The sequence below is a fragment of the Cyclopterus lumpus genome, chromosome 22 (assembly GCF_009769545.1).
Source record: "Cyclopterus lumpus isolate fCycLum1 chromosome 22, fCycLum1.pri, whole genome shotgun sequence".
NCBI classification, from domain to species: Eukaryota; Metazoa; Chordata; class Actinopteri; order Perciformes; family Cyclopteridae; genus Cyclopterus; species Cyclopterus lumpus.
Genome location: NC_046987.1, coordinates 16231842 through 16246940, shown reverse-complemented (window position 1 = coordinate 16246940; position 15099 = coordinate 16231842). Strand labels below are relative to the sequence as shown.

At 41.2% G+C, this 15099-nt stretch overlaps 1 protein-coding gene across 3 annotated transcripts in view; it reads right to left on the bottom strand.

Annotated features, from left to right (window-relative positions):
- Positions 1-15099, bottom strand: part of slc4a11 (solute carrier family 4 member 11) — an 85449-nt gene that overhangs the window by 24900 nt on the left and 45450 nt on the right. For all 3 annotated transcript variants that reach the window (XM_034525581.1, XM_034525582.1, XM_034525583.1), the window contains 3 exons: positions 13317-13545; positions 3791-3872; positions 2993-3116 (listed from right to left, as the gene is read on the bottom strand). In XM_034525581.1, coding sequence (XP_034381472.1) covers positions 2993-3116; positions 3791-3872; positions 13317-13545 — 435 coding nt within the window. The remainder of the gene's footprint in view (positions 1-2992; positions 3117-3790; positions 3873-13316; positions 13546-15099) is intronic.

Below are 15099 nucleotides of genomic sequence, written 5' to 3'. Positions count from 1 at the left end.
CCAGTGCCAGGGGTAGCGCTATTCCAATACGTGGAGGGGCTACGAATATAGACAATGTTCATGACTTCAGAGCTACTTGAAAAGGAAGTTCTTGTTTTTTCAACGAAAGCAGATATGGCATATAACACATTAGACTTAATGGTTGTTTTTAATCAAATGTGGCCAAAGAATATAAATATTTAAAAAAGAAATGTTGTTCACGTGTAAAGGTGAACGATTTCATCACCCATGCATTGGTAATAATGTTTTGGGTGAAATGGCTATTACAAAGCCTTTACCCGACATTATTATTTCACATATTTCTATATTGAAAAAAAGGAAATAAATCAAAATTTTTTGAGGGGGCTGAAGTGGGTCTTAGCAGATTTGTGATGTAGCCATAGCACCCCATACCTCCGCTGTGCCCGAGGAAAAAATGTATGTCTAAACAACATTTCATGAAAATCCATCAAATAATTGTCATTTTACTCTCAACAAAAAGATGTCCATCACAAAGGGGCTCGAGAAGAAAAGTCCAGAGATCACCATAGTTATTGGTATACATCTCCTGGGAACCATGAGTGCTTGTACAAAATCAATTTTTATGATCATTCATTATCTTTTTCTGCTTATCCGGGGCAAGGTTGTGGGGGTAGCAGCGTATTCCAGAAGTCCCTTTCCCCAGCAACAATGTGCAGCTCTGCTCGGGGGGTCCCCTGAGGTGTTGCCAAGCCGGACGAGATATATAATCCCTCCAGTATGTTCTACCCCAGGGCCTCTTACAAATTGAATGTACCAGGAGGCGTCAATGAGGTATCCTGATCAATGCAACAGAATCACATCATCTGCAAAGAGAAGAGGTGAGGTTTAGATTTGACCTCCAAGAGGAAAAGTCAGGCGAATAACATATTCAGTAGGATTCATCCTATTGGTTTCAAGGTCACCCGTTTTGATTAGCCAGACCGGGGAAATGTGGGTGTAGAAAGCGAGTGCTCTTGAGTACACAGTGAGTAACGCTGTGCCATCAACATCAAAGACTGAGGGCAGCTGGTCTAACTAGCAGAAGTGCTTTAAACGTTTCTTTCAGGGCAACAGTACATGAACGTGTTGATAGGCGCTTTCAGGTATTTGTTTAACCGAGTAAATGAGAAACAGAGCATTTCTGAAGAAAGGTCAGCACATTAATGCTGTGAAGAAAAGAAGGAGAAAAAAAAAGCCACAAATGATGCAAAGCTCTTTAAATGGTGGGTGATGGAAATTGTCCACCCGTACGCACGCAAGATTTACATACATTTGCCAACCAAAGGAATTTCTATTATCATTATCATTATGCCCCTTCAAGGGATTTCTTTCTCGCAGATTAATGTCTCCGGGAATGCCATTAGTGGTTGTGATTGCTGCCTGCAGGACTGGCAAGGAGGGAGCTGGATGCATTGGGGAAAGAGCCACGAACACAGGGCTCGTGGGAAAAAAAGAGAAAACCAACAAACAAACACGATGCAGTTAGCTGAGGCATCGCTGATTGCCAGTGTCACGTCAACTCCCCCCCCCCCCCCGGTGGTTCCACAGAGTTTGATGGTGAGTTGGTGAAAATGGTGTGCTTTGGGGGTATGATCCCACGCTAAAAGTAGACCCAGCATGAAGAAATTCCCCTTGTTTCCCCCCCATCAAGAGAGGTCCAACAATCAGTGCCATCTGAAGACAGGAGAGTGAAGTGTGTCTGCATGTATGTGTGTGTCTGTGTGTGTGCGTGTGTGTGTGTGTGTGCGTGTGGAGGACAGGAGGGTTGAGTGGTTTGATGGGAAGTAGACAGAGTGCATGTTTCGATGGGAGAGTTGGGTATCAGGACACTTGTGTCCACACTAACCACTGTGAGGGCTTTGGATTGAATTCAGTTCAACAGATATTTGGCAGCGTAGCGGTTATATCAGTAGCACTTCAGCTATTCTAGTGAATTGAAATATAAAAAGCAAGAAAAATTGGTAGAAAATGACCTTAAATGAATATCAATACTCAATGTTCAATCAGCCCCCACCATCAATTGCTTCAAATCCAGGCTAAAAGCCCACTCATTATCTCTGGCTCTCTCTGTGTTTTAGATATATCGATATGTGTTTTTGTTATTGTGTGATTTGTCCATTTTCTTGATAAAGCACTTTAAACGGTGCGGTATACAAAAACTGCCAGAGGTGGTTTGGTTTTAAGTTCACAAAATAAGACAAAGAAATCGGAGTGAAAATATTATTTCAAAACTACCATTTGCAGCCCAAACATTCTGTGATTTAATTGTTCAATTATGTCTTGTTAGTTTAATTACTGCCGCACATAATCAGAAACTAGTTTGTGTTTTCTTCCCAGGTCCTGTTACTTAAAAAAACTGAAAACATTGCATTGATTTGTGTCCTCTTGCAGGTCTTTGTAAGAAAGGAGACATAAAATCTATTTAAACTAAACCGGGTTATTTTGGGGTAAAATTATGCAAAAGAAGAAAATGGTGATCCTTGGTTGCATCCAGAACTGAGCTTGCATGCATGTAAGAAAGCTAAACTTAATTGGAGTCATGATAGGTGTCTGACTGCACCTGAATTTGCAAGATCACACTTGTTTTTTCTAAAATCAAAGACGGTTGAACTAAAGATTCATTAATGTTTCAAATTTAGGAGCCGAAAGCAGAGCAGGAGGGTATGCAAATGTACAATTAGTTGTGCGATGGCAGCGGGGATGCTTACATTGTTTATGTGGGGAGTTGGACTTTACAGCTACCAGATTTAGGCAAAGATGAAAGAAAAGAAAAATCTCCTCACAGCACGATATACTGTAAGCGATTACGTGACGGAATTAATTAAACAAATGCAGTAGATGATATAAAAAAAAACAGAAGAAAACATAAATTCATGAATGAAACATGAACAAATAGAATAAACAAGCTGGTCAACAAATGCCTCATTAATCGACCATAGTCCGATAAATATACACACGCATATCATTTCCTCCCTCCGGGGGTGGCAGTTACCATTTTGAGTGGGGCCAGGATCAGGATGACATAGCGGACCTCGCAGCAGTTCTCCCCCCAGTTTTGTGGCCTCTCCAGGCGAGAGATGCACACGTGACGCCTCTGGAGATGCTTCACGTTGCAGCTGGAGCGGAGAGGGAGAAGGAGGAGGTTTTATAAATGTCAACGCCTCACCTCACCAGCAGCGCCCCTCATTTCCATGTATTAACCTCTCTCTCTCTCTCTCTCTCTGTGCAGCAACAGGTAGACAGTATTCAAATGTGCTGCATAAGAACAACTCATATACACTCCCACGGGCATGTGCACATAGACAGATATACTGCAGACAGACATATTCACACATTCCTGTAGTTCTGCCGGTTAAAATGTATTTTATAAAAATATGACATCCACATTTTGGTCAAATTAAACCCATGTATCTCCAAATTTGAAAATGTTTTCCAGGTAAACTGAGGGATTTGTCTATTCGTTTATATCTTAACATGACCAGGTCCTTTAAATAAATAAAACTACATATGTTGAATGACATAAACACGTCTGATCTGATGCTGCTATGTCAGTAGATTTTTTTTTGTCATTAGTTCATTGATTGTTTAGTCTACAAAAGTGGATGAAATGTGCAATATAAATAAACCTTACACCCCAAAATATCAAAGAGAGACAAGCAGATACTCCTTAAATTTGAGAGGATACTGCAAGTGTATTTTTGCTCATTAAATAAATAAAAACAACCACTTGTTGATGAAGTATTCTGTTGTTTCAACGCAGACACACGTGCACAAACCCGTCATGACTTACAGGATGCAGAGCCAGGACTGCTGGTACTGGATCCCGGTGGCGGTGGCCGTCACCCCCTGGATCGTCTCCGACAGCAGGTGGACTGTAGGAGCAAAGGTCAGAGGTCAAACACAAGTAAACTGAGATCGACCTCAGCTCCAGTTTGTTCCTCACAAGCTCTTGTTTTCTGCTACACAGTGTTGAACTCCTTCTATCACACCAGGATATATCGCAGCTATCCTCAGATGTATAGATATATTACCTATACATATATATCTATGATGTTTAAATGTACAATAGTGATGTATTTAAAAATAAAACCTGGCTCTGGTTCCTCTGTGTTTTCTAATGGTGCCTGCCAGATGCCTAAAATGTTCGATGGAAGTCTAGAGCCGTATCCGAGGTGGCGAGCCTCTCGATGTGACGCCTGCATCAGAAGTGTCTAACAAGCTCGCTTTCTGCCTTCCAAAGCAACGCCGGTCCGCACCGTGTGCAAACGCCACGCCGCAGACTAATGACGATGTCAATCCAACCCCAGGAAACACCAACGCTCATGTTCACGGATCAAAACAAAACACATTTCATTAGGCTGCCTTGTTTACGCAGTGCAACTCATTAAACATGGGCATCTAGGGACACGGCCGACACCAGCGCGCTGCTTCCTAATAGGAGGAATCTCCCTTCCGCTGAGAGAGATGAATAATGGTGTTTTGGGGGATATTCTACAGCAGCGCCGACTATCCCAAAACCCCTGGACGAGATTCGCCGTGCATAAAGCTTGCAAGGTTCTCGTCTACTCATCGGTGCTGAGAAAATTACAGGGTGGAAATGTTTAGTATCATAAGCAGCAGGGTACGATAATTTCCATATCATTGTGATTTACCCCGCCAGAGGCTTCTCCCTTTTCTTTCCTGCTTGTCTTTCGCTCCATCACTCTCCCTTTCTCTCTCTGCCAATGCCATCTCATCAATAAAGTATCCTCCATTCATGCCAGAAAATGATGGGCGTCTCCATGACAACAGTATCACAGTGCTCAAGGAGTGAGGAAGGGAGAATCAGAGAGAGAGAGAGAGAGAGAGAGGGGAGAGGGGCAGACAAGAGGGAGAGAGAAATAAGGGAGAGGGAAAGCACGAGAGTGAGACAGGCGGGAGGAAAAGAAGGAACCAGGGAGAAAAAAATAAAAGGAAGGAGAGAGAGACAGGAAGAGAGAACAAGGGGGAGGAGGCATGCAGAGATGAAGAAACAGAGAGAGGAAAATGAAAGCAGAAACGGGAGCAAAGAAGGACCAAGGGAATGGAAGAAAAATCATAAAAAAACCAAAGAACGTGACAAACAAGGAGGAAAATGAGAGTGAGACTCGATGAAATGCAGAGTGGGAGGGGGACGAGAGCGAGGGAAGGGACAGAGAAGTAAAGGAGATGGACTGGGATTCAATTCAATTAATAGCAGTAAGCCTGACAGCCATGTAATAATAAAAAAAACATCCAATTTCTCATTGACGTCAGGAGGCGAGAGAGAGAGAGAGAGAAATGCAATCAGAACAAGAGAAAGAATCAAAGATAAAAAGAGGAAAAGAGGACGCAAAAGAAGGAGGCGGACGTTGGAGCTAAGAGAAGACATGAAAGACGCAGACGGAGAGAGGACGACGATCTTCCAGACCAACCGGCTGGAAGGATAAACCATCCGAGACGAGCTAACGCCGCTAGCCTTTCGGATGACAACCGTTTAAATTTTTCTTTTTTGTGTTGCCAACTATCTTTTAAAAGTGCGAGTGATCGCTTCGACAGCATGAATACCGTCGGTGTTCAGGGTTGATTATTGCTAGAACTCAACGTGGGAAGCTCATAAAAACAACATAAGGGTTGTAAGATCTAGAATTGTGATTCACGCCAGCAGCACATCCTGATTTTAAAGCCTTCACTTTTCATGCATGTGTCTGTTCCGCAGCGGGTTTTTCTTCTCTATCTATTTTCTGAATATATGAAAAACTAAATTAAAATAGCTGGTTGGTATCAAAAGATTAACTGACACTTCTCACTGCAAAGGAGGGGTCAGATTGGACTAAACTACACGGCTAGCGGGCCAACAACACCAGTCCACAAAGATGTAAACAAATAATACGTTGCTTTCTGTCACTGTCCATGCATTCACTATAGCAATGTCTCTTCTTCTCTGCTACTAATATTTTGTGCTGTACACCATCTCAAAATATCTTTTTGCATCTACTCCTTCTCCCTCATTGGAAAATACACAATCTATGAATATGCAGTTGCATCCTGGGCCACGACTGGCTTCCAAAATTGTTGTAATGTCTCAAAATCCTGCATCCGGTTTCTGTACACACGTCTCCAACTGAGATTTAAGGGAGGCGCAGCAATCAGACTCTGCGCGGATGTCATTCTGCACTGAGAAGCTCACATATCCAAGAGAGGAAGCGATGAGCAAAACACGTATCTGAGTGGAAAGGGGGGACTTCAAACGTGAATACAAACAATCAATATCTCGCGAATGAGAGGTCATTCTCACCTCCCCTCTCACACCGGCTGCTGAACAGAACTGATTGTGTCTTTACTTCACCCTCCACCACCCCAATCTCCTTTGTAAATCACGCGTGGGACATTGTGAATGCACTATCTTACATCACCAGCGGAGGTGAACAAACCTGACTTGGATGATAAGAGGAGGGGAAGCGTGCGTTGCTGATGTGATCAAGTGGGAGACTAATTAGGACATGCACATTTGATACTTGTCAGTTATGTTGAAATTTCTGCGCCGTTTCGTCAGCTTTTCGTATGCAAACACTGCAGTTCCCATGCACAGAAAGGGGGGAAATCACAGACGCTCACACGCAGCATATCCAATGTGACAAACTTCAATGGAAAGTGATGAAAACATATGAGGAAGGCAAGACTGGATGGCTGGATTGGCCCCTTTGATCTCTCCTGAATTCGTGGCGAATTCAGTTAGCTGCATTATTCACACGGTTTGGTTGGAATGGGGCGGGGGGCGGGGGGGAAGAGAACAGATCTCGCAATTTCTACAAATCACGCAAGGATAATCCCGTCTGTCACAAACAAGAGAGAGACAAATCAATCGATGCGCTTTAAAGCAGTCATAAAAACAGCGATGTTAATGTTGCTTTTGGCCGACGTGCCAGTCAAACATCAGCGGCGGAGAAATCCACAGAGACGCGTGGACAACAAAACTGTCAGTGTTTGAAAGGAGAAGTCTTACATTATTCTAAGAGGTGACCTAAATAAAGCCTACTGATCGTATGCTGCCTTTAAGATTAACCATGATCTCAACCATTGGTAGACTTGCCAGTCAAACACACACACACACACACACACACACACAAAAAGGGGAATGATTGGTTTCCTTCAAAGCGTGGATTGTGGAGGGCACTTTGAAGGAGGTGATTAAAATACAGGAGGAATCCATACAGCAGATGAAACACTTACTGTATATTAGGAACCCATGCAGCACACGCACGTATGTCACACTGCGATGAGAGAGCCACTAGGACTGGGTCAATAGTGAAAACCTTGTTATCTAGAGAGCTTGTCAATTCTAATCCTCTACTCACTTGCAAACAATGTAATTATAGAGAAATAAACCAACGCCCTACATGGAAATAATATCAAAGTCAAGTGCTGCCTGTATGACAAGCTATATTCGAATTATATAAATCTCCAGATTAAACAGGGACGTACTGTATCTCTTTTGCCCCCCCCCCCCCCCAAAAAAAAATGCCACATAATTTTGTCACTTTGACCTTGTAGAATTTACATAGAGCCAGCATTTGTTTTTCCTTCCCAGGATCTTTACAACAAAAAGAACTGATAACATTATTGGACAATGAGTCCACTGGACGCAGTGAGGCGTTGATTTGAGGGGCAGCTGAAGAGGCATCGATATCTGTGACACAGGAGCGATTGCTGGTGTTTGTAATCATTTGATGACTCAATGGATCGACCCAGTCCCGAGTGTGGAGAGGGGGACACAAGCGGCACACTGATGGTGATGATTGGTACACAAGCCCGCCACTGATTGCAGCCTCGTGGCGGCCGATGCTGACATTTTCATCCAATTAGCACAGCTTACCGTCGTCAAAGAAAACGAAACTTTGAGACTTGTCTGCATGGGGAGAAGGAGGGAGAAAAAAACCAAGAGGAGAAACCAGTTCAGTCACCTTTTCTCCTGGTCAGCGGGCGAGCAGAATCGTAGAATTTACACAAACACACGCAAAAGACAGTGACACTCAAAACAGACAGTCATATGGAGACGCTCTCTAATATCTCCGCTGAACAGAAGCTTCATTTCCTGCCCTCCTTTTTACCTCATGCATATTAAATATCATTTTACAGAGAAAATCCCTCAACGTCTCGCCTCTGCTGGGCGCTGAGAGATCTTATCTTGATTACCTTCTACAGGCTATTACCAAACATTTATTTTTTATCACCGATAGCGGTTACGTGTTCAGCAAGTGCAGAGAAACCCCAAAGACGCCAATGACGAGATCGAGATGAGAAAGATGACACGTATGGCCACCATTTTTTATTTCCCGTGGTAAAGAGCTTGAATTAATTGCTTGAATTTAGTATTCTGATCATTCCCCGCAGAACGTTACAGAGAGGTTTTCCCACAGCCGGCCTGGAAAAGAAATATTATTATAACGGTTGATTCAAAAATACACAGCACCTTTCCTGTTAAACTGAGTGAATCAAGTCCAGAATAATTGCAGTGGCTCCTGTCAGAGAGTAACATGTATCTTCACAAAGTATTTAGAAAGCAGGAGTGGGTACAGAGTGAGCACTGAAAAGATCTTTTATTACCGGTTCTTTTAAAAATGGTAATAAGCTTCAAAATCAAGAGTGTGTGACTCGCTTTCTGTTTGATTTGAGCAATAAAAATAAAACTGAAAGGAATAATACACAGGAGGATTATGCAAATCGAGGCAAGGTGGAGAGCCAGTGGGATCGATCAAAAGGTGGCAGAAATCTAGGGAGAAATGAAGGTACAGTCATCACAAACCAGGCACACGATCCGCTGCTGACAGCATCGAGAGGAAAATACAATAACACAAGAATTAATACAGAAATATCGATAGATCATCTCCAGCGTCTTAAAATTAGTTACTGGTTTAAATTCTTGTGAGTATCTTAAAGGATGAGGTATTATTTTATTAATAGAGGCTGGTTTAGTTTTTAAAAGAAGTGGCTGGAGTAATATCATCATCAATGCATTGCATGATCGGCACGTTGTGTGTGCGTGCCGCCCGAATCCCAAGACAAAAGTGAACCCCAAAAAGAAAAGAAAAAAACAGCACAAGTTGGCTCCTCTGTACAAATTATAGCGGGACCAATTATCTCTGTGGGCTTTTCATCTTTTTTTTCCTTCTTCTTCCTTTCTGTAATTCTCCGTTCTCTCTGTGCCTGTTATAATCTCACGGCGGTCTCTTTATCTCACAGCTGTACAGTGTTACACTCCAAATGAGCTGGTCCCGCTCGCCAGCCGTATCACCCCGCAGCGGCAGAGTGAGCGCAGATACGGCAGAAATTAATACCTGAAGAGATGTGCGCCGCTGATAACATACTTACGTGCAATATGAATGTATTCCCCCGACGAGGAGCCTTTGTTCCTCCCCCGGAGATATCCTCCACCCCCCCTTCCTCTGCACTGATGTGAGTGTTTCACGTGTGGATGTTCTCAATTATAATTCAGGGAACCGACATATTACTCTTGAGTGAAGGGAGTTCATCGCAAAATAGAGAATTTGTATTTCTTATTAATTATTAACAAAACAAACCTTTTTTTTGTGTGATGTGAATATTTGAACGTCGGACTTTCCGCTCATTCTGTAAATGTTTCTGTTTGTTACGTGCCTTTTATTATTTAATAGCATTTGGATGTTTCAAACTGTAACTCTTTGTCATCTATATTTGCTGCATAATTGGGGAATAGTTACATCATCCTCTGTGCAATTAATCATCAACTAATTCTCATCTGTTATTGCTCTATTGCTTCTGCTGCAGCGAATGCATTTCCCCAGAGTGAGAACTCAAGTTTTAGCTGATATAAAACAGCTCTTCTTGTTGCACAATATAAAAGAAAACCCTGACCTTAATTAATAACTTTGATAAGGATGCACACGTGACTACTGACTGTAGGGATGCACCGATACCACTTTGATCAGACCAGTACAAGTACTTACATCCAGAGTACTGATATGAGACCTAAATAAGACTTTGAAAAGATGTTTTATTTTCATCAGATGTTCCTCGCAATTAAATATACAATGTTTTTCCTGATACAAACAGAACATAGTTTACGGTCGGGATGTTATTAATCAACCATGTCACCCATCCATCCATCCATTTTCAATACCGCTTATCCTCATTAGGGTCACCGAAAAATACATATTTTCTTATTATATATTTTTATTTTAACAGTTAAAACAGTTGCTTTTCACTTAAAGGAGAACAGCTGGTCCACCATGAAGGTGGAAAGCAAGGCACGGGAACTTAGTTTGTGTCTTGAGCAGGCGGCAACCTCTGGTTGTGCCGAGTGAAGCTTGCATTCTCTCTACTGACCAGCAGGGGGCAACTCCTCTGGTTGCAAAACAAAGTCAGATTGTATAGAAGTCTATGAGAAAATGACTACTTCTCTCTTGATTTGTGACCTCATTAAACAATGTAAACTTGAGTTTATGGTCTCAATCTCTAGTTCCAGGTCTTCTTCAATTCAGCATGATGTTCATTTTGTAAATTATGGTCTATTTACAATAAATCAGGGTATGCTTTAGGGCGGGGCTTACTGTGATTGACAGTTTACTACCCTACCAAAGCCGTATACGGGGTCTCTAAGTTTCTCCTCTGCAGACCAAATATGGTCACTTCCATTCACTGGTCGCAAAAAGCCAAGATGGCAATGGCCAAAGATCCACAAACCAATAGTCCACTTATATGCCATGCTCTTGAGGAGCATTTATTCACCGACAAATAAACTGTAGATAACCCAGAGATAGAGAATGCCAGAGAGACACACAGCTGAACTAATTGATGCGCTTACTGGGAAAGTGGCTGGATGTGTCCACGACAATGTTGTATCGCAGTAATTGTAATTGAGTACAATCGGTGCATCCCTAACTGACTATTTTCACTATGCTAATATTTACATCTAAAATAAAGCGACACAGTATTGTGTTGCAATACTATGACAATATGCACAGTTTGTCAACCAGCTATAACTATTGCTCAGTGGCTGTTGATTATTCTGAATCATAAAGCATCACTAATATTATTATTTTCCTTTATTTTTCTATGGTGCCATATTCAATTTCAATATTCAGTGAAACCCCCCCCCCCCCCCAGAGTGCTCGGATTGATTTTCCATACATTTCCGGAACACCCAGACATGCGCAGGAAGTCTACTTTTTTTGTCAAGATAGTCACAAAGACAAAGACAAAAAAAAAGACAAAAAAAAGAAAACCCTCTTCTGTTGCCTCTGAGTGGGGTGTTCTGGGAGAGGAACAGTCAAGTAGCCGCAGCCGCCACAGCTTGAGAGTCTCAGAGAGCCATTTGAAAAGCTAAGTGAGTGATCGATGACAGAAGTCAATTATCACCTCGCAGATCTGTCAGAGGCGGGCGGCTGTGCAGGGTGAGCGGCGCCCACCACCCACCTCTGACTAACCATCAACAACGGCGGACACCAGCCGAGCCAGACAGGGAAACACTTTAGAGGGAGTACATGACAGGCAGCCCTCCCTCTACCATTAGCTCCACATGCTCTACGGTGGGAAGTAAAGCCCGTACGTGTTTTCCTCTTTAAACCTCCGGGCAAACATTTAACAGGATTTTTTTATTTATTATTTCCTCAATTCTATCGTGACGTTAGCCAACAAGAAATAATGACTTTTGCGAATGCGGCGTTCAGTGCAGCTTGGGAAGAGAGCGAGGCTCCAACAATGGCTATGCACTGTTATGTAAGAGGGCGGATTTCTCCTGCTTTAGTGATCTGAGGGGATTCGCCTTTAACCAAAAAGCTTTGCTACTCAGCTAAAAAGGACCTGATGGGAAAGGGATCCGTAAGCCCACATATTATCACCAAACATTGGAGAAACTACAGTACACTTTAGAAATGAATTTATGCATCAGAAGAGAGTACTGTGTGCATATCTAACATGCTTTAAGGTCCAATACAACTGAGCTTTCCATGTCCAAAAAGGAGGAATAAGAGGAGACAATACAGGTGAATAGACATCAATATTTCTTTTGTATTACAAGTTATTTGAAATCTTAGTTTGAAATTAGCAAATGAGGCATTATCTCATCAAATATGTGCTTCTTTGAATACATTTCAAGACCAGAATCCTGAACATTGGAAAAAGCCAGGTACAAATGTCTTGCTTTTTTTGTTAACATATTGGAGTCACAGAGGGAATTTTGGCCGGAGAAAAAACTAATTTAGAGAAAACTACCTTTAAAGAGATGTTTTGTAAAATTCCGACATCACAGGTGAATAGGGTTAACAAAATGTAATTAAAAGATATCACCATGAAACTTCCCCAAGTGAATACTAAAATTAGGACTATTATTATTTATTTATTTATATATATATATATATATATATATATATATATATATATATATATATATTTAAAAGATCTGAAATGGTATGTCTAAATATGCTAATTAGGCCCTAATCTAATGCAAACTTTTGGTGAATTTAGGAGAAATCTATATATAGGTATAGAGACAAAGTAGTAAAGTAAACACCTAAATGTGTATTTTATATGTTTTATTTCAGACTAGTGGAAAGAAAACATCAAAAATAGCGTTTACTTTACGATTTGTCCATTTTTTATGTAGATGTTTTTGCCTGGAATGTGCTAGCAAAACTCAAACATTATATTATTTTACCCTATGGCAATGTTCTAAAATCAATTTGGCATTCAGTAAAACACTTTTTCTTACCCTTGTATTATTTAACATCGGTGAAAAGGTTAAACCAAAGCATCTCAAAAACATTTTCTAATCTGAACCATTTTGAACTCCCACCGTGAGCGAAAGTAACACAGTATTTCGTTAGTTTTGATTATCAGTATTCTCCGCGACTCAATAAAATGACAAAAACATATTTATTTTGTGCTTTAATGTACAAAGATAACAACTGCACAGTTTTCCTGGGAAACGTTTGATGTCTGCACATGTAAATAGTTTCGGCACACCGAGCTCTATTTGTGTCCACTTGAAAAAAGCTGAGGGGCAAATGGACAGCCGCCTCGATTCAAACATCACAAACTCCGCTTTGGGTCTTAAAAGCTTCTTGAACCATTCTCGAGTCAGTCTGACAATTCTGCTGCTGAGCCTGAGGTGAAGCTATTTTTTGGGCAGGTGTTTCCATGTGCAGACGTCAGATGTTTTTAGGTCAGGTGTCGGATGGTCTTGGCATGATTCTGGGCTCACACGCGTCTTATTGTGTTCTGTGTGTTTTTTACACATACGTGCTGGTTTATACATGCATGTAGACAGGTTCACTGCTTACCGTTGACCTCCTGAGCTCCCGCGTCCGTGAAAAGCATGCTCATCACCGCCTCGAAGTTGCAGCTGGGCTCGGAGGCATTGCTGTCCTGGCCCACGTGGTGCAACATTCTCTTCAGGACGTCATCCAGGGAGGCCGCGGTCTCGTCCAGCAGGATTGTGGCCGTGGCCAGGAAGCCGTCCAGGTCCCGGTGAGCCCGGATCTCCTCCTCGAAGTTCATCAGCTTCACATACTGCAGGAAAAGATGGCAATTATTTCAGTCTGAAAGATTTCTGTGCCGAATATGTCAGTCAGTGTATTTTTAAAAGCCGGAAGGCATTGTCAAAATGCATCTACCCTAGTTTCTGAAAGATTGGACCAAAGGCATACAAATCATTTCATATAGTTTTTTAGATGTAGCTTTGGTTTTGACTTTTAGCCTTTTAAGCCCCATGGCGCCCAATTGGGCGCCTATTTACACATCATAGTTAGACTGTGTAAAACCTTACAATAAACATGATCAAATATATTGATGTTATACATCAAATTAAACAAGAGAACTTGGGCTACAAGACTCAGTAAGCCATTTCCACACTACTAAAACACCAACTGAAAGAATTATGAAAATATCATAATCATCATTTTGTCAGGAGTCAGCCCACTCAGCACGTTTCTGGAACTAGCAACCCCGTAGCTCGGTGCTATCGGAAAAAGCCAGATAGCAAAAAGCAAGAGGACTCCACACAGATTCTAAATGTCTTTTCAAAATCCTTCTGCACCAAAGCATCTCTGAAATATGAGCAAAGGACACAGCAACATGAATCGATTTAGCGCTTAGTCACAAATGTTGCTTATTTTTGGCTTTTAAAAAAAAAAAATTAAATTCATTTTTCTTCTTCTAATCAACAAAGACTGCTATATTTGGATGTATTCAACACCATAAGTAATATACAAGTGAAATATATGGTTTGGTACATGAGAAAATTCAAATTGCCCAAATGCCCATTTTGCCTAATTTATCTGTACTAAAACCTCTCTAACTTTGTTCTGCTTTACTTTATCAGAGAGACTGATCACATATTGTGCTATGACCTCTGATGTGCTTTGCTGTTTCTGTGCATCTTTCAAAGAGATAATCATCCTGAGAGTGCTTTTTTTTCTAGGCGAACCTGGAAATTCAACTTTTGCCGTCTTTCATCTATATTTACTCTTAACCAGTAACATATATACTAATATGTACACATCTGAACAGAAGCCCACATGTGTTGCCTTTTTTATAACACCAACATTATTCAAATAGCCTTTGTGGTTGCAGAGATACACCCTTTTTAGTTTGGGTATGATGTTTCGAGCAGAAACCTAGAAAATAGCTTGGGGCTTAAAAGGTTAGGACAATTCCTGTGTTAATACGACCGTGATGTTTCTGATACTGCTTTTGGGGAAATTAAGACTACAAAAATGTGCCTGTGAAGCTAAATAATTGTGATTTAATATACAAGTATTATCAGAAGTTTTAACCACAAACTATTTTTGCAACTTTTTTTCATGTTTAACTTTGCTGCCTTCTTGGTCAGATTTCCATAGAAAAAGAGATTTTATCTGGTTTAACAAAAGTTGAATAAAAAAAGAAATAACTGGAGCACAAGTTTTCAGGAGTAGTTAGCGGAACATTTTACAGGACAATCACATTTTATTTATTTACTTCACTAAAGCTGGGCAGACGCTCTCACGATTAATTCTTATTTTAAGCCTGAATTAGTTGACGAGAATTACTTTTAGAATCCGGATGAAGTTTTGCTAAACCCTT